Raw genomic sequence first — 25,660 nt, 5'->3', positions numbered from 1 at the left:
GATGACTTCTGCATCTCCCTTTTCTCTATAATATGGATTCAGCTCAAGCATGACACCAGTCTGTGGATACATCAAGTTCAAACACTGGATAGTATTTTGAATGCTGTGACTTACTACATTTCACATTCCCTGAACAAAAGACCAATTACTACCTAACATTATGTTAGGTAGCATCAAGAGTAGCAGGAGGAGGAAGCCTCTACGCAAAGTGAAGATGCTATTTAAATATAAACAAACACTTTTTTTTAATTTGAAATGTGCACATTCATGATGTCTGACTGTTGTCATAAGTAACCACAAAACAATTTATTTAAAATAAGGGACAGAATACAGCTTGGTTGGAAAGCACTACATCATTAAAAATGATTTAAATTATCATGTTTTATTCGCACACATCTTAAACTTGTTTCTCCCTAAAATTATTTATTGTTTAGGACTTCTTGTGACTTCACTGTGGCCTGCAAGGAGTGAAAATAGAACAAAGAGATCTTCAGTGCACATTTCAAATGTGTGTATTGTTTCCGTGGAATATGTATTCCTTTCACAAAAACTTTCTAAGCTATTTTCTACCTTCTGCATCAGACATCTAGTGACCTAAAGTGCGTAGATATGAGTACATAAATATCATCAAAAACAACTTAAAGAAAGCATAATCAAAAAGAAATGGGAATAAAGTTTCCTATATCCCTGCCCCTTTGTATTCTCAACAGACTTGAAACAACTGCATTAATGCAGCAAGCAATAGCTTGTAAAAGGATGCAAACCAGCTGAAACATTTGACAGACAGTGTTAAATACCAGAGGATTCATATCAACCACTTTATTTGAAAAGGTGCTTTGATGTTGGCTATCTTTCATGTACCTCTTTCATGGCACATTAATAAGGAAAACTGAGATGGGGTAAATTAAGTCCCAAGGTCATATCTAGAGTTACAGCACTGTGGGTACCTGATGAAATACGGATTAATGCTGCATGAGCACTGAATAAATAAAACCACTTCTGTTAACCACTCAAACAAGTTTTACAAGTAGTTCTGAACTTTATTCGGCAACTAGACTTCAGACATCTTAATCCCCCCACACTGCTTTGAAACCTAATTATCATAATGTGAACCCGAATGTTAGGTCCCTTTCAAACTGCGAGTGCTATGAAGCAGAAAAGTAATGGGAATTAAGCTAGTGTAACATTAGAAATGTAGAGGCATGGAACTTGAAAGTGGCATTTGTTAAAGCTGAGAGAGCATAATGTAGATATTCAACAACATAAAACACACATTTAAATTGAAAAGGATATTTAAAGCATGTGCAGACACCTATAAAATACAAGCGGACCTAAAATCCTGTAGAACAAACATTTCCAAATCAATTTCTTGCCACCAAAGTCCAACTTCAAAAGGTATTAAACAGTCCTATTCTACCTTAGCAGAACATTTCTAAGTATTCTAAAGCAGACAATTTAAACGTTAAAGAAAACCAAATGAGAACTTTACAACACATTACAGACTTTCCCCTATTCGTCACAGTGCAGAAGTGTTTGAACTTAAGCAGCAGTAAATTATTAATTACACTTCTTATAAAACCTTGAGAGTCAGGAAAGATTTTTCTGTAATCTGCAGAAAAGCATTTAACTTAACATATTATGTTAAAACTAAGCATAAGAGAAAACAAATACCAAGCCACCTAGAAAACAACACCCCCCCACCCCCAATACACTTGCCTGGCTGCATTCTTTACCAATTGCTGAAAACAACCAGCAATTCATGACACCTATCCAACTTTTTTTTCTTTTTTAAAAAAATGAACTGAAATAGTTTAATGTAACAAACATATAAAATTTATATATATAACAAATATATATAAGTTGGGTGAAAAGGCGTGCCTGTACTGTTACAGTGGAACCACTGAAAGAGAAAGAAAAATTGTGATTTCATTTTTCCAAATATGATGATTGAGCTGCTCATCTTGTCCTGCTGTAGTAGAGCTCATCTGGCATTCAGACAGCTTTCATTTCCAAGATGCCTAGAACCAGCAGCAATCAAAGAACAACAGTTGCAGTTGCATCTAAATATGGAATAAGATTCCTGATTTTTTTCAAGATTTTAATTTAATCCAAAATGGCCAATGAAATCCTAAAAGTTCATCATCTGCCATGTTAACGCTGAACACACTGTTGTTTCATTTACATTTCTGGTCCTGTTAAAACAAATACACTTGTCTAAAGCAGAACATCTGTTTTGGTTATAATACAATGTATCTTTGGCAAGAACTCACAATAGAACTAACATAAATAATCAAGAATATTTATTGAACCTTGTAACAAAAACTGATTTGTAACAAAAACCTGAAGACTAGATATGACTGTCTCTGGGCTCTAGTCCAGTCCTAATCTAAGTCAATAAACATAGCTCTAAAAGGGAAACTACACTTTAAAAAAAAAGTCCTGCAGTTATTTAAGTTGGATGTAGGTATCTGAAAGCGTGTTGGTTATAAAAATAGTGAAAAATATTTGCTTTAAATCAAAAACTGTCAAACTGAATCTAGACAGGTTTTAAAGCCACAAGAAAAAGTGTGTCACATGCTTCATTTCCTACCACTGTCTTTTCTGATTTGTCTTCTCTCTGGCAAGCTTCAGTAAAATTATATTTACTTCGTAATTGCCATTGCTGAGGATTTGTTATTTTAATAGTTTGCTTATTGTATATTTATTAGCATCAGTAAAACACAAAGAAGTCATAAAATTAAATAGTTATGTTTGAAAGAAACTGACTCCCATAAACAAAATTATTCTGGAAATCTCTTTTGATACAAATATAACCAAAATATTTTAAAGTGAGAATCAGTTCATTTGATTATTGTCACTATTTCACCTTCTCATCTGTATATTCTCATTGATGCCTGTGGTTAAGTGCTTGCTAGAGTCAGACTCTGAAGTCTGGGAATATCTTCATGTACAACTCTAAAATGACTGCCCAGGACTTTAGCTCTGGAGAGAATTTCAGCACATTTCTGTAGATAAATAAATGCATAGTGGCATTACAGTGGACATGCATAGACATACATGTAACCACCAAGTATTCAGGTGGTTATCATTAGCCTTGATTAGAAAGCACACCTGTCAAGATTATTTGTGCATGCATCAACTGCACACGCTTCCGTCTAAAGTTAACACACTTCGTTATTGTCTCCTTTCATTGAAAATGCATGATTCAAGTTCCGTATGATGAACTGGACAGAAAAATAATATGAAGAGACTATTTTAATAAACAATTCTGATTCTATTCTCCACTTCCAACCAATAAATAAAATGTATATCATATTACAAGCTTTACTTCCCAAAGAAGCCAAAGTCCGTAGCGCCTCTCTATCTTTCTAAATGCCTTTTCTGAATGACAGCTTAAGAAGTTAATTGGGGTTCTGATTTTAAAACAACCCAAACATCTGCCCAGAAATTTCACATTTTGAATCCTTTGAGAAAAGGACTGTAAATTAAATATCATTGGCAATTATCTGAAACTTGCACAGAATAATTAACTGAGTTCAATTTTTTAGGCAAGGATTTAAGGATTTCCAACTTTGTGCAGTTTAGTGCATTACCAAGAGGCAGAATGCTTTGAAAATGGTATTGTGTTAGATACAACTCATCAGTTTAAGTACTGAGGTGTGGATTTTTTTTTTTGTCTTTGTTGTTATTTTCCTTTTCAATCACAAAACTGATTTTTTATATAATTATTTACAATTGCAATCTGCTGGAGCAGGTCTTTAAGAAAGACCTGTTGCAACGTTACTTAATTTGCTTCTCATAGACTTTAGATGCAAAATAATTCACAGACATTACTTGATCCCAAAAGCATACAATGGGTTTCCACAGAAGTAGTTAAATATTTCTGTTTAGCCTATGTACAATGCCCTCGTTTTCCTCTATCATGAGAAAATGTTTATGAAAATACAACATCATCAAGGAAAGACTTTATACATGGAAACAGAATCTTTTGTGTGATCCGAGAATGCATCGTCTGTGGGACTTTTTTATTTTATTTTTAATAAGACGATCACCAGAACATATTCTTCCAAGCTGTTACTCATAGCTCCCCTCAAATGGTAGAGCAGTTCTCATAATGCATGCCTACTGGCACCCATTGCTCAAGTGATGATTCTGTACTAATTGTTCCCCATTCATTGCTTGTGTTTTTGAATTCAAACTGACAAATTCCAGGCATCTCATTCAATTATCAAGTGTGTATATCTGGAGTCATCCTTCCTTTCTATTACTAAGAAATACCAAGGAGATTAAGGAGAAGTTTTCTGGAGCTAAACAGCCATCTACCTTGCAGGATTCAGCATTTTCTGGAGCTAGAAAACAAACAGAGCAACCACCTTGCAGGATTCAGCAGCATGGTTGGGAAAGTACAGCACTGGTTAAGGCAATTAGATGGACATAAAACCATTATAGTAGAAAAGGCAACATAAGAACCCTAAATCTTCAAGAAAAAACTCAGTCAAAACTGTCAAAATGTGAGAAAAAAATGCTAGAACCACAAGTCCAGTTTATCTGTACCACACACACACACAGTGTGGGGGCCACAAAGGTCAACAGCATCAAGCATCACCTGTAACATACAGCACAACAGCAACAACAGGAAAAAAAAAAAACTTACATTCTTCCAAATTTTCTTTTACTACACAGTACCTCAGTGTTCTACATATGAAATCTGAAGTAGGTACCAGCTTTTCATCAGACGAGCACATTATAAGGAAATACCATTAACTCTAATACAATAGAAATAAATGCGGTGAGCAATAACTGTTTTGATAATGGTAGTTTTCATTTCCAGGAATCAATCTTGAAAGTCAAGACTGTATTCATAGATTTTTCCTACAAATATCACAAGACTTTGTGGAAAAAAAATGAAAAGTAAAAGAACTATAGAGGTAGTAACTGACTTGGTAAACTATGTAACTTCTTCCTTAGAGCATTTATACTAATTCCTGTTTCACCAGAGCTTTTAATCATTTCTAAGCTCTACTCTTCCTCCCTCCCCCATCAATTATTTTGCAAATTCTATAATCTTGCTCTACAAACAGGGAGAAAATATTGAAGCAAAAGAAGAAAACAGTATGAAAACCATCCACCACAGTATTGCATAAATATTTTTTCTGTATAAACTAAACTGTTATTTCCATTTTGGAGCATATGGCCAATAAATAAAATCACTATTACTTTCAGACAAATAGTTTATGTTACCATAATGAATTTTTAAACTATATGAAATGAACAACAGTGAAATAAAACATTTGCCAAGAAACACACAGAATGAAGTATTTTTCATTCTCTACAGTCTACAAAAATCTGCTGTTTTGTACTTGGATTCAAGAAATAGGATGCATAATTTCACAGAAGCTTGAAAAGGCTCCTTCCTTTGCAAATCATTAAAAAAAATAAATCAGAAAATCCTTACTATGTCTCTTAAAAAGCAGATTGAGATACCAGGCCTTGCTGCAAATGTAAGTTCATTTGAGAAACAAAGAAACAGTGCATTTTAATTTAAAGTATAATGTAGTAGGAAGAATATATTTGTTGAACATATCTGTAAAATAACTTCCTAACCTATGTAAAAAAAGGTTCCATTAACTGTATATAGTAGTTTTAAAAGAAAAAGGTCAGAACTTTATCAATAATTTAGGTAACTTATTTCAGCATGTTAAGATAGTTAAAAGTAAATATTGCTCTTCAACTTCAGGACAAAAGATAATCCAATGCCAATCACCAAAAATGCTTAAAAAATACATTAGGTGTGAATACGAAAAAATAGAAGTTCCACATGGAAGAAAAGAAAGCAATATAGCACAGTTATCATCAAAACCAAAAGCAGAACAGTTTAGTTTGAATTCAACAAAGTAATGGATAAAACTTGAAGTTGTAAGAGGACAAGTCACTAGGTATCAACAAAACATTTGCTAAGTATTAATACGATATTTATTTCCAGACAACTTAACACACAGGGAATTAGCAAGCATTCCATACCATTCCATTCCACACAAGCTCTATCATTTGCATTTAAACTCCATCTATCAAGAAATACACAATGCCAAACACAGATGTTGGAGCTACTATTCTCTCATATTTTGTTGTCATAATATCAACAGAGCGAATCTCAGGAAGAGAAAATAAACTGCCTCACTGAGTCTCTTACAGACTTAGGAGAGCTACTTTCATGCTCCGAAGAGCTACACCCTTTTTCTTTGGCTAGAAGGATGGGTCAAGCTTGACTCAAAGACGAACAAAGCAACAAAAAGAACCATTTAAAAACATTAAGTTTAAAAAATGCCTGTTAAATTAAAATATGCTGAACAGATAAACACCATGGCAAGCAAAGACATCTTACCAGTAAACAACATCCAGTGGTGCAAAGTATTTCTTCATAATTAAATCAGCAAAGTAAGCTTCTGTTTCTCTGCAGGCTGTGCCATTGCCAATCACAACAGTGCTACAGCTTTGCGTGGGGTAGAAAAAAGAACAATTGTTTTTAACTATTCTTTTAGTCTTTTTTCATACATAATGTTCAGTGTACATCAATGACCAATACATCTTATTTTACACAACACAATGGCCGTATTTAATAAGAACCTATTCCTTGTAATATCACACTGTGCTTATCAGGTTTTCAATGGGACTTGAAGAGATGAGTCAAAGTTATCACTCATTTGTAAGAATGGCAATAGCTGGGGAAAAAAAAAAACAACGGTATTTCATATTCGTAAAAGAAGGGTTATGTATTTACATTCCTCAAACCCATTCACCTGGTATTTCTTTCATCTGTTATGCATCAAGAAAAAAAGAATGCACAAGCAATAAGAATCTTAATTCCTTAATGGAAACATCATAGTTTGCAACAGCTTGCAGGACTACTGGCTGTGCTGGGAGCAGTCAGAGGCAACCAGCTATCATCACAAATGTTTAAACCCAATCTAATGCTTAAAGACAAACTCAGCTGTATGCTGTGGCCGTTCCGCAACTGATTCAGTGAGCTGACGTCTGTCCATCAGGGTTCCCAAAACAGTTCAATACAATAAAATCATGCTGTCCCTATTTGCAAGTTCATCTGGAGATCTATCTGGGCAGGGTTTCTTTTGCTTAATGAAGATCTTCTTAAAAATAAACAGGGCTTTTGGAACAGGGAAAGATCAGTGAGCGGTTTGGAGTGGGAAGGGAGGGAAGATAGTGTAGCTATCTTTGTACCTTAGCTGAATGGTAATTTCTATTCCTAAAAATAAACGGATTGACAGACCTTTATGGGAATACATTCATAGCGTGCAATCTTAATCATGGTCATTGTTTCATTTCATATGCTTGTAATGTATAGATTGTGTAAAAGCATGAGCACAAAGGAAAATAAGTTCTGAAGTACAGAAAAAAAAAAACCACAAGAATAATTCCAGTTAAATCAGTAAAATTTTGATTCTCCCCAAAGGCCAGTATTGATACTGCGGAGATTTTCATTACATTTAGGGAGAAAGAATAAGAAATGGAAGTTTCCTTAACATACTTGAACTGTTGTAAAAGTCTCTTTATCTTCTCAGCTTCCCGAAATCCTTGACCAGAATGCAAGTAGACAATATCAGTATGGAGTATCTGACCTGGAACAAAAGGCAAAGCCATTTAAAAACAAAATAAAAAAGACAAAAGCAAAACAAACAAAAAACCACATATTCCAAAGCTATTTCCTGCTGAACTACTCAAGTTAATTTGATGATTCACAAATAAAGCTTTTTAATAAGCCACCTTTCCCCTTTGTTTTTGTATCTGGTTAGAAGAAAAGCATGGTGGGCAGAGGCCAAAAATGCTTTGGCTGCCAAAGCAAAATGAGCTGATACATTTTCCATTTCCCCAAGACCATATCCAAATAACAAATAATGAGCACGTAGTCATAATAGGCATGTAAAATATTATATCATCAAAAGAGAAAAGTAGCAATTTACTGCAAAAGATTCAATGCTATAATCTAGTAATTTTTATTTTTTAAGGCACATCCACCAAAGAGAGATGACAATTAGGAATCCAGTCTATAGACCTGCATTCCAAGAGTACCAGAACTCCACTGTCAGCTCTTACCACGATCCCACCTATCAAATTCGGAAATAACCATGTGTTAACTGATACTTAGAGCTCGTGGTACAATGCAAGCTAATAACTATTTACTTCAGCTTCATTGCCATTTTCACTCATGTCAGAAACACATTTCTTATACCCTCCCTGGGCTTGTATATTTCCAGTCAAAAGCAAAGACAAAATAAGAAAAATAATTTCCTCTTTGCACTTAAAGAGGTGTGTATCCCCAGATCAAGCTATGATGCACTGGAAAGGCTGTCTTCTACATCTGTCTAAAAATTAACTAAAAGGTTCTGCAAATACATTTCTGACTTATCACATTAACACACATACTACTTTAACACAACAAAAGGTCTGATAAACTGTCCAGATGTCCAAGATACTACCCATGAAAAAAAAAACACTAATTTATAGAAAGCACTTTGAATTCAAACTCTTTGTTAAACAATAAAAATGCCAGGTGTTCTCTTTGGTGACTACGGAGAGGCACAGTTATTTGAACTTGTATTCAAGAAGGCAGAGGGAATTTTAAATTCTATTTTATTAAAGAGTAATAATACCAAAGGAGACACTGAAATCCATGTGCAAGAAATTTAACTTTATGCCTGAAGAAAGGAATTTGCAAGACAGGATGTGTGAAAACCACTAAAAGCTTAACCAAAAAAAAAAAAAAAAAAGCTATTTGATAAAATGTATGGTTTTGAAAGTACTCCTTCTGCAATTGAATATATATATATATATATATATATATTTTTTTTTTTTTTTTTAACAGTCCTTTCAAAAAAGATTAGTATTTTAAACTGAAACTTACTGGTTGGTGAAATAATAGCCAACTTGCAGCCATGCTTGTAGCCAGGATCTACTCCCATCAAAGTACGACCCCTCACAGGGCTGGTCAGAAGCAACTGCCGAAGATTTCTCCCAAACATCATCACAGACTCTTTCTCTGCATCAGATGTCAACTTAGATCTTGGAGAGATGAAATTAAACATCATTTTTCCTTGAATTAGTTCTCAAATGCACTTTCAAATTGTTCCAAATTTATAAGTTTTTTTTTCCATTTATGTTTTCATCATCTCTAACTAAGTATTAGACTTTCACTCATGTTTTGGAAACTTTAAAAAAAGGATCAATTCGAACCACAGAGAACTGTATAAGAAAGTAAACCAACACAAGCACTGTAATGGAAACACCAACAAAAACGTACACATACCAATTAATATTCAAACATCAACTCATAATTTTGAGTGGAGAACAGCTTCCCTTTAAAACTGATACCTACTTACAAAGAAAAACAGATTTGAGGAAGACACAGACTGAAGTTACAGTAATTTCTCACTTTTAAAAAAAATCACTACCCAGCAAAAAAAAGGATGATCATTTAGGCTGAGAGCTACTGGAGAGAATGTGCAAGGGCCTACCCAATTAATTGTTAATACACCATGACTTTTGAGGCATTTAGCTCCATCTATGAATTAAGTTATTTAACAGGTATCACAAAACCATGTAGATTTGATGCATTTCTGTAAGGGATTTCTCTGCTTCCTAAGAACCAAACAAACCAGAAAGATCCCAGGATCATGATATTCCTTACATTTCTTGTGCATGTTCTTCAACTGAAAGAAGTAGTTAGTGGACTATTTGATGTCAATGACAATAAGCAAGAATTCTTACTGTACAGGGCTATGTGAGACAATTCACAGCACTGTTGAGTGAAGGTGAACAAGATGCATGATGTCTTATTTGTCAAAAGTGTCCAGTGAATGATTGGTAAGGACAAGTATTTTTGTCTCAGTACAGCATCTTACATAAAAGAGCAAAACTGAAAAAGCAATGCGGACACAAATATTCATTATCTATACGTGTTTTTTTTCTTGCAGACACACATTGACATTTTCAGCTCCATTACATTGTCCATAACCGCAAGAATTCGGCAAGCAAAAGCAGTCCAGCAAAGCCTCTGAAGAATTTGAGTTGCCATGGCCCTCCTTCTCCTTTTCCTTATACCCATCACTGAAAAATATAATATCGCAGAAGAAAAAAAAAAAACAAAAAAAAAACGAATTCCAGTTAACCTAACTCTGTAAGAACATGGTGGTGAGGGTACTACTCAAATTGCTGAAATCAACCATTGCACAACATCCGAATCTCAAGCAGACTACAAACCAAACAACTCTCATGCTCTCATGGAGGCTATTTGACACAAATGGATATGAAGCTGTTCTGGATAATCTTTAAATGTGGAAAAAATTAGGAATTTTCACTTGAGCAATCCCAAAATCCAGCAAACATCCAGCTCAGCCCTATCCCATCCCACAGCAGTACAGAAGGATCTAAAAAAGTCTTCATTTCTCATTTGTGGTCTAGAGGTCCTCTTGCCAATCTGTGGTAAATGCTTGTCTCTCCAGCTCTCAGCCATTCACACAATTCTTGTGTGCAGCTTGTGGGTTCAGAAAAAGATGTTACTGCCAGCAGTAGCTTCTGCAACCCTAGCTGCATTTCACACATAGCTGGTTCACAACTTCCCTCCCTGCCAGCCCATTGTGTCCATTTTGAAAGTTGGAGCAACCAAGGAAAGGAAAAAATATTTTAAAGAAATAAACAAGTAAAATGACTGCAAAACACAAGAACAGGCTTTGGGACAAGTGGGCAATTGGTGTATAAGGAACTTAACACCTCTCCACCACCACCACCACTCTTTGTGTTTTTTTTCCTCCATAGGTATGCTAAATTTCAGTTTCATAGTATTGTGCTGAAGCTCTGTGAACAGTTCTTTCTAACATTGTTTTCTTAAAGAAAATACCTTACCAACATGCAGCAAAAGACTTTTTTTTTTCCAGTATCAAGTGTACGGAATTAACACAGATGTTATTTAAAGAAAGATGGTGAAGGGTATACAATACTCCTGACTCTTATCCTACCCTCCCACTGCTTTCAGCTCAGAGTTATTTCCTGAGCTTGACAATGTTTGTCTTATTATTAGTCCACAACAAATCTCCTGTCCAGCTACTCAGCCAGTATCCCACTGAACCCATGCACAGATCTTGATCTTGCATCCACATAAACCTTTAGCAGCAAGTTCTACAGGTCCATGGCAAACTGCAAGAATAGCTGCCACCTTTTGGATGGAGGCTGATTCTTTTTCACTTTTATGGTCCCCGTAGATTTTATACCAGAAGAGAGCAAAAATTTATTCCTGGAAATTCTGTGCCACTCTTTACACTCCATCTCTGTTAAATCTTCTCTTTTCCAAGATGAGAATTTGCAGCCCAGTCAACCCTCTACACAGAAACAATTTCATACCTTGTTCCCCTTCACTGGGCCTTTTCCAGTTTGATTAATTATTAACTACCTATATTTTTATTATTTTTCTGAGTTGAGGGGGTCTGAATTCCAAATGTAAGCAAGCTATATCAATGATTCTGTTTAGACTTTATTCCTCAACTAAATAATCTTTTCTAAGCACTTAACATTTACATGGAGCTATCTTCCACAGTGCCAAAGCCACTTTCCTGACTGCCAGGGTAGCACCAGAGTTCATCATTTTCTATATAAAAAGAGAATTACTTTCCCTCACAAGCATCACTTCACAGTCATCTTGACTGAGTTTCAGTTGCCATTTCATTTCCTGCCATTCAGTCTTGCAGCATCCTTCTGTAATACAATACAGTTCATCCCATTCTTAAAACATTAAATAAAAGCAACCCAAACCACAGAACCACCTTCTTCCAGTGGGAATCCAAGGTAATTGGTGGAGGTGCCTACTGAATTCTAGTCCATGCAATTACCAGAAATACTGGATGTAATTTGTAAGAGGTCAGAGACAAAAAAGCAAATACCTAAACCTCACAACTGTATGGATCCTTCTATGTACATGCACAACAGAGGTTCAGCCAGCACCTGTGCATAGAAATCTGGTTTGTAAACAAGGGAAAGTTAAACGCTCTTGAATTGGAGGCTTTTACAGATAAAGGCTGAATTCTAGCTTTCCATCTATCCCAGAGATATTGTCTCCCTATTGTCCACGAGGCTAAATCCACCCACGCTGCAAATTCACATCAGTCCACCTGTGAAGAGAATCTTGTGCAGGAACTAAAGTTGCCCCTAAACACATGCTATTAGTTATGTGCGCCTTATGGAAATCATGTTTAAAATTGGCATGGATATACAGAAACTTTTATAGTAACAGGAAATGTTACTGAAAGTGCCAGGTGCGTAGGGGGAACATAATGTATGTCCTTTCTATTACATAATATCCTGTATTTTTTAATTTCAAATATAGACGTCTCTTTTCTCTCTAACTGTCTCTCACTCAACACTTGTGTCAATGACATGATCTACTGTCCCAAGTATTGGCCTTTAATTTTAAGTTTGGAATAGTCATTTGATCCTTGAACAAATATTAAGCTACCTCAAAAAATGGCTTTATTTTTTTTCTTTTTCAGAGCACAATTGGCTTCATCCAAATGGCTAGATGCCTAGTTTCATGTTTTTGCAATTTGTGACAGTTCTCATTAATATGGCAGAGATAAGGCAGAGGAGGAGAGCAGCCCTTCTCTACAAACACAAAATGAATGATTATTTGGTTTAAAAAAAAACAAACAAAATAAAATAAAAATGGATAACTAAATTTAAAAAAAACGAAAAAAACAACAGGAAAACACCAAAAAAACAACACACAAACAACTTCAGTTGCCTAATGAAAAAGTATTGACCTAGTCAGAATTTTGAGCCCCTCCCTTGAACTTTAAAAAGGGAATCAAAGCAAGTAAGCTAATCACAGCTTACTAGCTTCTTTATTCAAAGTTAGACGAGTCGATTTTTAAACTGAGATTTAGAACTCCCCACTTCCATATACAGTCTTAGAGGCAATCCTTTCCCTGGAAAAATATCTGCAAACTAGCTTCAGGTGTGAAACAAGATATACAGAGAAATGTTTATGTCCCTAAAGACAGAAGAGAGAAAACCACTCACTTCAAGAAAGCATGGAAAATTAGGAAAGGATTATCCATTAAAAAATGGCCATGCCACATCACTTGCAACAAATCCTGATGGAATCCTTCCATGCAGAACTGCAACAAGATAAAAAGTATTTCAAAGTGCCAAAAGCAACACTGGACATTATTATACCAGATACAAGAAATGATGGTATCTGACAGAGTGAAAGAAAGGAAATTAAACAATAAATAAGGTAGCCGCCTTGCTGGCAAGTTTTATCCTTCTGATCACTAGAAGCACCAGAAATTTCAATACATTCTTGGAAACTTTCTGTTCCAACATTTAATGATAATAAAATGAAAAGAAAAAAAACCAGCATGGGGTAGATTGGAGGTATTAATGCTAAAAGGAGGTACTGAATACTTCAGCAGCCCTTTGCAAGAGTCCTAAAAATCAGCTCCTGGTATGGGGGAAAATAATAAAAGAAGGCTAAGGGGTTAAGTGGTCATGGACCAGGAATAGTACTGGCAGGTGCTTTACATTCTTCTCCATAGGAGCAGTTTCAGCTTTTCCTAACCAGACAGTGCCAATCATGTCAAATTATCACAATGAGTAAAACATAAGCAGACATCCACTCAGGAACAGGCAGCAAGCTTAGTATTCTTTTCAAGTATGACTTATGAGCTACATCTATGAAGTAGTAGGGAAGAAAGTCGTGTGTGTTTGTCTTGTAATTAAGGAAACAAAATCCTGCAGCAACCTACTGCTGCAGCAGCTCTCATACTGTTATACACATCACCTCTTGTTATTAAAATCTGAATAAAAAGTTAAATGTGCTGGGGCACAGTCCTGTGGTAGGAACCATGGAGCAAAAACACAAGAAAAGAATTCTCATGTCACAGTTTGACTATTCACAACAAAAAACAAACCCCACTAAAAGGTAAGTCTGTTATCTTTGTTTTAAGTTTGATTCTAGAGAAGGGTAGGAATGAAAAAGACTTTCACACCCATTTGACAGAAGCCAACATTTGGACTCACTGTCGTGAGACGTTCATCACTTTGGCCAAACAATGCCTACCCTGCAGTAGCTAAGGTCACATACTAAGGTCACAAAAATAAGTCAGGACTCATTTTCAAGAACAGTGAAATCCACATTAGCAAAAGATAAGCTCACCATAGGGTGACTAATCAAAAGATGTGATGCAATTTCACTTGCAAAATAATGACCAAACACAACATACTGTAATGAAGAAACCCAAAAGCCACTACAAATATTTGCTGTTCAAAACTAGCTGACAGTTCTTCTCTACCAGGAAGAACACTGAACATCCATCTAACAATGCCTGTGAGAAACAAGGAAAAACAACTCCAGTTTGAGCTGAAACATCAGAGAGCAGCCAGGCAGGTAAGGAAGAACTACATTTCACAATGTGATTGCAGATTTCAGATACCTAATATTCTAAATAACCAACACAAGCCATTTTGGCACAAATCATTTCAACACTTCTGATCTGAGAAACAAGGTCTCTCGTACACTCCAGTTCAACTACCTCAAAACAAGTTTTAAAATTTAGGTCTCATACCAGGAAGCCTTGCCCAAATCAAACACACAATACTTGGGCAGTCACTCTTGTATTCCAAAGAGATGAATCACAGCATCAGTACCATTAGCCAACATGACAATAATCTTGCCAGGTGCTCTTGCGGAAAAAAAGGCCTGTTCTTACCTAGAAAGGAATAGAGTTAATTTCATCCTAGATGCTAATACTAATTCAGAAGGCTGGAAAAAAGAATGGCAGAATGGATGGGTAAGAGGTAGCAGGACTGTGCTTTTGGCTGCCTATGCTCTCAGAGGAAGACAAACCTTGCTGCTTTTCCTTTTATCATGAAGTATGGCAGGCATGACTTTTTTTCCCTTTTCATAAGAAAAATAATCTGATATTTGGTCTACTATCATATCTAGCATTAATCATAATATCACAGAATCATTCAGCTTGGAAAAAAACTCTAAGATCTTCCAGTCCAACCCTTAACCTGGTACTGACAAGTCTGCCAATAAACCATGTTACTAAGTTCCAAATCTACATGTTTCTTGAAGACCTCCAAGCGTGGTGACTCAACCACTTCTCTGGGCAACCTACTTCAATGCCACAGAACTCTTTAAGTATAGGAGAAATTACTCCTAATATCCAACCTAAACCGCCCCTGGCGCAACTTGAGGCCATTTCCCCTTGTCTTATCACTTGGTGCTTGGGATAAGAGCCCAGTCCCCACCTCATTACAGCCTCCTTTAAAGTAACTGTAAAGTACAATATGGTCTCCCCCGAGTCTCCTTTTCTCCAAGCTGAACCACCCCAGCCCCCTTGGCAGCCCCTCAGACTTGTACTCTTGACCCTTCACCACCTTTGTTGCCCTTTGTTGGACGCACTCCAGCACCTCAATGCCCTTCTTGTAGTGAGGGGACCAAAACTGAACACAGTATTCAAGGTGAAGCCTCAAAAAAGCCACGAATGAAAACTTCAAATACAAATTGAACCTAACATCATTAGAAGACAACACTTTCAGAATGCAGACTGACATATTCAATCATTTCAATTACATGGTAAACCGCTACACTTAACCATGGAAATACCCTATCTAGTACTACTTTTACTCTTACTACTTTTTACTTAAGTTTTAAGTTTAGAACAGTACCATAGATCTCACAAAGTGGCATTCTATCTGATGATATTATTACTACAGTATCATCAGAAATAAAATGACTGACTTCTCTAGTGCCATTATAATATCCACAAAAATGGTATCAGACTAACACACTGACTACTGCATTTACCAAAAAGTGCAGACAACAAACACTAGGGACACTTCCAGCCATAACAATTGCTTTGTATGTTTCTTTCAAACAGGTAAAAAGAAATGAAGTCAGAATAAAGTCCCTGACTGTACTATTGCTGGGTCATGAAGAGACACTGGGGAAACTCAACAACATAAAACTTTAACGCTAATAAGAGGGTAATGATGCAACTCTATTTTTGTAATGTTTCTCTATACCATACTTCATAAATGTATAAGCAAAGTCAAAAACAAGTAAAGCATGCAAAATGTCTTAACAGAAAAATCATTTCTCTATCCTAGCATAAACCGGAAAAAGTCACAAATTACATCTACTGAACACAGGACTACTTTGTGTTTTCTTCTGAAAACACAGAGGAGTGAAAGACTTCCCGTATTTTCAAATGTATAAAAGATATTATAAAACTAGGAGAAGGGAATATTTAAGTAATAGGTACTATGAAAATATGCCTTCATTCTGGGCTTACCTGAATTCTCTACAGAGGAGAGGATATATAAGGCGTTTATATGCATCCTCTACTGAGTTTCGTAGTATCCTCATTAATTCTGGTTTTAAAAATTGTTTTGGTCTCCATCTGCATAAGAACAGAAAAACAAAATCAAAAAATGCTTTAAACACGTATAAAAAAACTCAAATAAAAAGGAGATTGTACTCCCAAGGAGAAGGGAGGAGGGAGACACTCAGGTATATTATGCTCAAATAGAAGTAAGACTGAATATTTTCTTTTACAGTCCAACTATTTTGGTTTTCATTGCTTTTAAAAATACTGATAACATCCATGCTTTCCCTCATTCAGTGTATTTTTCACATGCCTGGGTCTCTAACTACAAAGTGATTAGATAGATAGATATGTTAAAATGTCTGGATAATTTTTTAAGGCAAAAAACAGGACTGAATTTCACTTCTGACTTTGCTTTGTTTACTTGCACTCACTCAGAAATGCTAAGAATCCTCAACTGACTGCTCCTACCCAGACAGCTTTTCAGTTGTTTAAGCAGACTCTACAATTTCCCAAGACAGCTTTTCTTTTTCTAAGTATCTGTGTACATAATAGCTGAGAAATATGTGATCAAGTCAACACTATATCAATGCACAGACATGGGAGCAGAATTAAGCTTACCACTTAGTTTTACAACTTCCAGAGTTTTCAGTGCTTAGCCACATGACCTCATCAACCCTTTGCAAACAGCTTTTACAAATAGTTCTACTATACTTATTTGTAACTAGAGACTTTTTCCATATGCATATAAAACCACCAAAAGTTTAAATCCACTTATTGCCATCCATTTCTATAAAAATGAAATTTGTACAGGTGGCAAGTATGACTTTACATTACCCCCAAGAAGTATCCTCAGCGCAAACAGGAATGAATTTGGAAATTTGGCAGCTGTTTCACCCTGCTGTTTCATCCACTAATGCTAGATAGTAAATCTTTTATCTGTAAATTGGTTATCACAGCAGACGTTTTTATTATCTACCTATACACAAGTAAAAATGATTCAAGCAACATTCTTTTAGAAATCCTAAAATTGCTGCAAAAGAAAAAACAGCCAAATACTAAGTTCAATTCATAGTAAATACTGTTTCCTTCATTCCAGTACTTTGTGAGGAAAGAGGAAAAACCACTTTTATGCAAAAAGTATAAACATATGTATATAATTATAAAGATCAAAGTCCAGTTAACCTTTCCTCTAACAACAGATTCTTCTCAATTATTTAATCAAGAACTGACTTCTAAAGCCCTTTAAATGAAGCCCTATTTAGAGAACCTCCATATACATAATACCTTCTTATTCCACTCATCAGCTCTATTACATGCACGTGCTCCCAACTAGGATCACCATAAGCATAAATGGCTTAGACCACTAATACACCTCAAAGGGTAAACCCCATCAACACTCACATAGCCCACATTAAGAACCACTCATATCAACTAATAACCGTTCCAGGAAGAGCTTTTAGAAGAGCACATCTAGGCTTTTAGACCTGAAGCACAAAGAGCAGAGTTTTGTTTTTCCTCCAAGACACTACATGAAACTTGTACCAAATTGGCAACCACACATAAACCATGCCTTTAAAGCCTTGTACCATGGCCTTTACACAGTATTTGAGAATTTTGTCTAGAAACTGACGAAGAAGATTATCAGACACTGAACTTCATTTTCAAGGACACAATCCCACTTTGAAACAAATTCACTCCCCTTCCAAAGGAAGAACTCCACCACACCTTTACGCACAAAGCCAGCTAAGCAGCCCTTCTTCTGGCTGTTTCTCATTGTTCCTTTCCCCATGTCCCACATCACAATTAAATCTTCAGGACCTTAACAGTTCTCATGTTAATGAAGCTATGTACGCTGTCAAACTACAGAAATCCCATGTTCTGGTAAAGAAGTACATTCCATAGGGTCAAATACTCCTGAGATTTCAGTGCAATCCTAAATTTCAAGAAAATATAGATGCTCCTACAGGCATAAAATATTCTGCATTTGCAAAGAAAAAACAGTATTTTCAAAGCATCTACACAGAGCTCAATATATTAATGAAGAGTTCTAGTCTTTCAAAGTCTTTTCACTTTCCATCCTGTTGGTATTTAATGCTGAAAAATTAACTTCAGAAGAACAAGTGAAGGGCAGTATATTTACTACTAATTCAATACACAGTAGATGATACTGTCCTGTGGCTAGAACACTGGGCAAACTTTGTAGCAAGGTTGTAGTTCTGCACCTGATTGTGTGTGTGACCTTCAGCAAATCAGTTAATGCCTCTGCAAAGGTTTGAACTCCTTGCCCTAAACAAGTGTTCTTAACCTTCTGCTCTATCCAGTAAATCAATGCAATGAAAATAATGCAATTACCACCGTTGGACCATTACTTCCAAGCTTGCAGAGCAGAATACGCATTGAGTAAGAAATATTTGCCAATTCGATAACAGTCGTCAATCAAATGAGGAAGATTAGAATCTGTGATAGACGTTAATGCATCAATATCTACTAAAATCATTCCTTCTGAAATTCTCTAGTGCTGGAGAAGTTGCCCTTAAATAGTAAAAAGCTATGAGCGTATGTAGCCTCAAAAATGCCAAGTATTAATATGTAGTTCCATTTCCAAGGTCAATATTCTTTTTATCTCAGGATGACTCACAAAAGTGTAATCAACCAAGAATATCTCAATTTACATCCCACTTTCATTTGTGTAGCAGTGACAAGCTGTTCCATTATCTGTGGCTCACAGTGCTTCCAAATTCTGTCACAGATGCAGTAAAAGCAAGACTGGTAGTTATTTTCTGCCTACAGAATATATGGGAGAGCGTGGGGGTGGGGAGGGTGTAAGAAAGATGGAAATTCCATTATATTTATTAAAATTAAACTTCAGTGTGTTTATTAATCCTGATACTTTACTGAAAAAAAAAGTGACTTCCTGTTAGTCCTAGATTATATTATCTGGTGAAACAACATTTTAATTCTTTCACAGGCTCCCATGCTAGAAACAGAGCTGTGAATTTTCTACAGTGAAAATGTGCATTTTTACCACATTCTTTCTTGGACTCGGTATAGAAGAAAAATATTTGCTTTTATATATTGAAAAAGCCTTTTTTTTCCCCCCCCCGTCTTCTTTGCCCCATTTGGTAATTGAATTTTAAGGTGCAGAGGTAAAGGTTTTTAAGATATACTCACAACAGTGCTAAATATCTCAGCCTGTTAAGAAAGATAAACCTGTCTTTTACATTCTGATCCTGTGATTCTATGTGGAAGGCAGATGCACAGGGTTTAGACCACAATATTCTCCAACGGAGAGAATCAAGGTACAGTGCAGTTTCCAAGACAAAGAGTAACAGAGATACCGCACAAAATATATTTAACCAAAACTTCTTAAAAAAGCCATCAAAATTATGCAATATGAAACGGGTCTCATTACAAGTGAAAAAAAAAAAAAGAAACTTGTCAGAGCAAATTGATAAGAAATAGGAGAATCATCCAAAAATTTCTGACTTAAGCAGAGATCATAACACACATCAGGTCACATAATATTTTAAAATTATGGATTGAACACAACCACTTTTAGGTTGTCTATTAAATCCAGTACATTTTTATAGCCATGTCAATTAACAAAATTCCTGACATATGCAGATTTCAAAGTTGCATCCTTTATTGGTTTAAAATCTGAGGCAGCCGTCTTTAATCACTGCAATCGGGCATATAAAGTTATTTTTCATAAGTTGGAAGTATATTCCATTGCATTCTGCAAATTTCTTTTGCTGAAGACTACAGATGTGATGCATATTTCAAATTGAAAATACATTCGCCTTTCATTATGTCTTCACATTATTTTTTTTAAAGAATTCAATTGCTTGAAGAACGGAGCCAGAATTTCCCAGAAATGGCCAAAGGCATGTTCTTTTTTGTGTAATGCCACTGCAGTGGGAAATGTAGAGTAAGAAGTATCCATTTAATAGCTTCGTCTAATATGCATTTGTTTAAATTGTTCTCTTAATGTAACAAGACATGTGAGGTATATTTCAGTATGTAGGTGTCTACAGGAAAAAAACAAAAACAAACAAACAAACAAAAAAAACACTTCCATAAGAACATGTATCCATGCAGACCTTTCATTGACACACCACCAACAGAATTCATTCTTCACCCCGTCAGGAATGTTGACCTTCACTGTCAGGATCTTCAGATTTTCCCCTCGGTTAATGGCCAGAATCTGAGTGCAAACATAAATGGCAGAGACAGATGACACACAAAATATCCAAAAGATAAACTTATCAACATTTGTGTACGCGCTTGCTTGACATTCTGTAGCAAATCATGATGGTGGTACAGTAAATCAGTTCACAAAGTAATAGGTTGTACAGATAACATCCACAATTTAAACACAGATTAAATCACACCATGGCATAACAAAGCATACATTTTTCACTGAGTCTGCAATCCCAAGATTCAGTTTTATCTTAAATACACTTACAACACAAGTCAGCATGAATTTAGTTGGTTGGGTAATTTTATAAGGCAAATGAAAACTCAAGAAATGAATTGAAAAGTGAGCACAATCAGAGCTAGAGATCACAAAGGGAAAAAGTTAGTCCTTGATTTTGTTTCCCAAGAGCAACCAAATTTAAAATTAATTGTAAATCAGAGCTTGTGACACAAAGGCAGTCAGCTCAGTATGATGAATTTTCAGTTATTCACACCTAGTTCATAAACAGCTGAAAATATTGTAGTTGCACTCTTTAATGAACACTGCAGCCTATAATGTATGCACTTTTCTGGCAGTCTTGCATACACAACCGCATATTCATGATCTAAACATAAATCTCGCTGTAGAAGTGCTATCTGCATGCAGTCTTATTTTAAATGGAAGTCTGATTCCCCCTTTAAAGACAGGATGACAACGCAAGTGGTGGATACTGGAGGGTACTAGTGGACATTTCCTAGTCTGATCTCACTCTGAAGATGAGGAATGGTCACCCGAAAGGGACCTTATAGTTTTAGTGAAGAAACTCACCAACCAAGGTATTTTAGATACAAAGTAACACTTAAAAGAAGCTACAGATAAAACACATTTTTAGAGTTCCTTTTCCCTTCCAAAATACTTTAAAGTGCAAAAATAAAAATTAAAAAATCCGCTAGAAGTTGACATTCTTGTATTACTACACATGTTGCTGTACGTAGCAGGCCCTAAGCACTGTCACAACAGAGCATTCCGTGTCAATCATGAACTTTAATTCAATCACTAGCTAACTCAGACATGTCACATATGTTAAATACAATGGTTTAAAATGACTCCAGGACATACTACCAATTTATATTCCTCAGCCCTACTGCTCCTGTGACATACCAGGCCTGACATATCATTGAACAACAAAGCTAATAATAAAGATTGCATGTGAAATATTATAGCATCTGGTACCTTGACTGCCAAAGCAAATGTTTTCATGTAGAGATTAGAAAGACACATTTTAACAAATCAAATGCTTTCATGTTTATTCTGATTTTATTTTTAAAAAGAGAGAAAAGCTAAATGTCAAGCTAAAACGAAATCAAAATGATGCTCAGGACAAAGAATGCATCTGATAGAATTATAATGTCATCATTCACCATGCTGTTAGCGGGGTCAAGATTTGCATCACATTTTCCACAGGCGCTCCGTCTGTGGAACGTGTCAGTCACCTCAACTTAAACCAGCTGCACTGCGCTAGCTAATATTTTTTCTACTTTTTTATTCTGAAAAAAATCTGCCTCTCCTGTTTGAAGTGAGATCCGTTCAGAGAACTGCTATCATCTAGGAAATGCTCAATGAGGAACGCAATTAGTCAATTTATCTTCTTAAAATAATGAAGATTAATCTATTTAATTAACATTCAGATACAGCTATTCTAGACAAAGTAATCTTTCAGTTCTGGAGAAAAGACTGCTTTTATGCTAGACATGAACAGATCCAGCGGAAGGGTTAAGAGCAAAAAAATAAAATACAGATGGTTAAAAAGAAAGCAAGAACAATTATTTAATCTAGTCACAAAATGCATAACAAACCTAATTCTGCTTATCACAAAAATGCAACACCCTTTCTATTTCACAGCTCTCCTCTGTGCCCCAGATTTGCTCAGATTCACTAAGTTTTGTATATTTTACCAAGGACTTTAATTTCCAATTCTTTTTTAAGTGTGAGATTGAAACAGAGCACTTGCCTCAAACATTATACCTCATGAATAAATCCTTATCCTCCCACCAATTCAGTCTTCTACAAATAGAGGAAGGCAACCCAAAGCATATACAACTGCTGAACTACTTACAATTAGTCAAAAAAAATAAAATAAATCAAACACACTCCTGAAAGACTTCTGTTTTAGTTGTGGCAGCACTGGTATAGCTACCTAACCGTATCCTCAAAGAGCCCAGTTCTGTTCTCTCTGCTGCCAGGGAAAGGAACTGTGGATGAAACTCCTCATGATAGCAAGACATTCCAGCTGCAGGGACCTACAGCCATCCGACTGTGTCAAAATCTGGAGTCAGACTTCCTACACAAGTTCTTTCTTATTTCACATTCAGTATTTTAACTTTTTCAAGCAAAAAACCTGGCTCCATCTCTCCCAGTGTCTCATCTCCATCGTTCCACGGCATATCTCACCACACAGAATGATGCCTTTCAGCAACACAGAAAACGCTGAACTACCACATACACAGCTTCAGCTACACACAGCTGTACAACTACAGGACCATACTACAGCTTACTGAACACCACTCGACCTTACTTAAATACATTCTGCAAGTCACCCCCAAGGCTGCAAACGCTTTGGCCATAAAGACAGTTCATCCTCTTACAGGTAACACAAGAATCTACTTTCAGCTCATTCCCTTTAAACTCTGATTAAAAAAAAAAAAACAAGTTTTCTTGATAAAATAATCAGGAAATTGAACAATTTTTTTTTTTTTTTTTTTTTTTTTTTTTTTTTTTTTTAGAAAACAGGGAACTTAAATAGCAAACTGCATACATCAGAGATGATCATAAAATGTTTCTTTCTTGACTCGAAAAAACGAGCCCTGATGTACCCAGGGCCTTGAAACCTCAGTGAAGATCAAATGACTCCGACTTGAATATTTCCGTATTATGAATCTTAAATATGTTAGAATAGGCAATATGAGTGGTATTCAGGAAATGAAATACAAGTGAGAGTGCAGAGTCAACCTGTGATTACAAGAGCTTCACTGGAAAGCAGGGACAAAAAAAAAAAAAAAAAAGAAGAGAATTTAAGGTTCCTGATGAAAGGAGAAATAAATCAGAACTGCTTGAGTTAAACTTAACATCAAAAAGACATGAAAAGGACACATCCTAGATGATAAACAGTGCACATGGACAGAGTGCTAAGTAGGTTTGGGAAATCCGGTTTAGAGCCCTGGCTCTATCTGAGCAACAGTTTTCTTTACGTAAAACAGGGAAAATAACAATGCCTTGAACATGAGGTAAATCATACCATCATCCCAGAAAACACTCATATGCCCAATACACATTGCATAACTCAGCTCTCAGTGCAGGAAAAGCTCGAGTCTTTGACTGCTGAGGTGTCCATTCAATAGAAGAGCAGCCAAACGAAGCAATTTAGTCTTTCACCTAACAGCATCCATACTGGAAGGAATGGTCGGAAGAGCATTTAAAGGTAACCCATATATGTTGCAAAATCGTGTGAATAATAAATCCATTTCAAGAAAATCATCGATAAATTCAAAATATTGCATTGTTTTAAAATTGTAGCGTACAATAAATTATTCTGCTGCAGAATAAGGCAGCCAAAGAACATTTCTGGATGGAAGCAGTTGACAATTTTGTTTTAATGCTACTTAACTGTGACCAAACCAAGAAACAATTCAGTTTGCAACTAGTAATGAACCCAGGTAAAGGCCCTGACAAATGTACTGACTGCATCAAACTTTGATCTGTAGTAATGGGGGCAGCCTAACTATCAAGACACCAGCTTCTCAGACACCAGTAAATTGGCTTTGTCCCCCAATTCTTTTCCCAGTCATGTGGAACTGGACTTGGGGCTTAGGATAACCTAAGATGTCTCATAAGGGAACACCGTTGACTTTCAGAACAAACCCATTTTCAGGGGTTCTGCAGAGCTTCTTTATCTAGATTGTTTAACTTTTACGTGACACTGCTGCTGACAAGAGCTGCAATTGTAGATCATCTCCAGTTTTAATTTTCTGGATCCTTCCCCCTGATACTTCTCACCACTTTCACCTGACAAGCTTGATGCCAAATAGCTCTGAGCATTCTAGCCATAAGCACAGTCTGAGGGGTCTGTGCTGCAGCAAGCATCCAAAGGAAACAAAGAATAAGTTTATCCAAGTTTGCTTCAAATACTTACACTCTAACCAAGCAACTTCCACAACTATGCAATAACCCATTCTCACTCCACACAGACAATAAATTGTCACTTATCCTTTATCCCTCTCCTGATAAAACTTGTGCAATTGTCACTGGTGGAAGGAACTGAGGGCATGGCACTGACACTGAAAATAAGTCATACCAGCAATGAAATCTCTGATCCCTATGCCATTATAAATATTGCTTTAATGAGAATTAGTTAGACAATAGACATAGTGAAGATACAGTCCTCTATTCTGTTTGTTAGTGCAGAGATTAACATCTTTGACCTGTATTTGAAGAATGTGAAGTCTATTACATTTGGTAATTAAACTTCAAAAGTAAAGCTATCTGTGCTAATTACAATAGTAAGAAAAAGAAAAACAAAATTTGAAGGTATACCTGATGATGCTGAATATTTTTTATATTACAAGAAAACTCATGGTATAGCTGGAATTTATCAATATCTTTTTCATTTCCATTTTTGGATGACACTTTCGCCAAGGCTGACTGGATACAAATGTACCTTTGCTGACATCTAAATAAAAGAAACAAATGTTACTAGGTATTTTAGCATAAAACTTGCAAAAAGCTATTAATGCATATTAAATAAAAAACAATGCTTATCCAATTATAAATTATGTCAACTCTGTAATCAGTCACAGACCTACTACATACCTTAATGCAGAAACTGACCTAATATATACTAACTGAAACATACCAAGGGAAGAAATTCAAAGAGTTCTCAGGAAATGCTGAACACAGACCTTCTCATGAAAGTGAAGGATAAGCAAAAGCCACCACCTGGACTTCAGTTTGGTCAGTTATTAGTTCAACTTTACAGAACAAATTTTGAGAAGTTGCAGAGAATATTACAGAAGTAATTTATGTTATA

The 25,660-nt window shown here is 35.8% G+C and overlaps 1 protein-coding gene across 2 annotated transcripts in view; it reads right to left on the bottom strand.

Moving 5' to 3' along the window:
• The window catches only part of SRBD1 (S1 RNA binding domain 1), a 127,735-nt gene that overhangs the window by 87,199 nt on the left and 14,876 nt on the right, over window positions 1-25,660 (bottom strand). For both annotated transcript variants that reach the window (XM_027454080.3, XM_027454081.3), the window contains 6 exons: window positions 25,168-25,303; window positions 20,501-20,604; window positions 16,365-16,472; window positions 8,918-9,075; window positions 7,544-7,634; window positions 6,383-6,490 (listed from right to left, as the gene is read on the bottom strand). In XM_027454080.3, coding sequence (XP_027309881.3) covers window positions 6,383-6,490; window positions 7,544-7,634; window positions 8,918-9,075; window positions 16,365-16,472; window positions 20,501-20,604; window positions 25,168-25,303 — 705 coding nt within the window. The remainder of the gene's footprint in view (window positions 1-6,382; window positions 6,491-7,543; window positions 7,635-8,917; window positions 9,076-16,364; window positions 16,473-20,500; window positions 20,605-25,167; window positions 25,304-25,660) is intronic.

The sequence above is a fragment of the Anas platyrhynchos genome, chromosome 3, assembly GCF_047663525.1.
Source record: "Anas platyrhynchos isolate ZD024472 breed Pekin duck chromosome 3, IASCAAS_PekinDuck_T2T, whole genome shotgun sequence".
Lineage (NCBI taxonomy): Eukaryota > Metazoa > Chordata > Aves > Anseriformes > Anatidae > Anas > Anas platyrhynchos.
The sequence above is the reverse complement of the archived record's forward strand: the minus strand, read 5'-3'. Positions and strand labels throughout refer to the sequence as shown.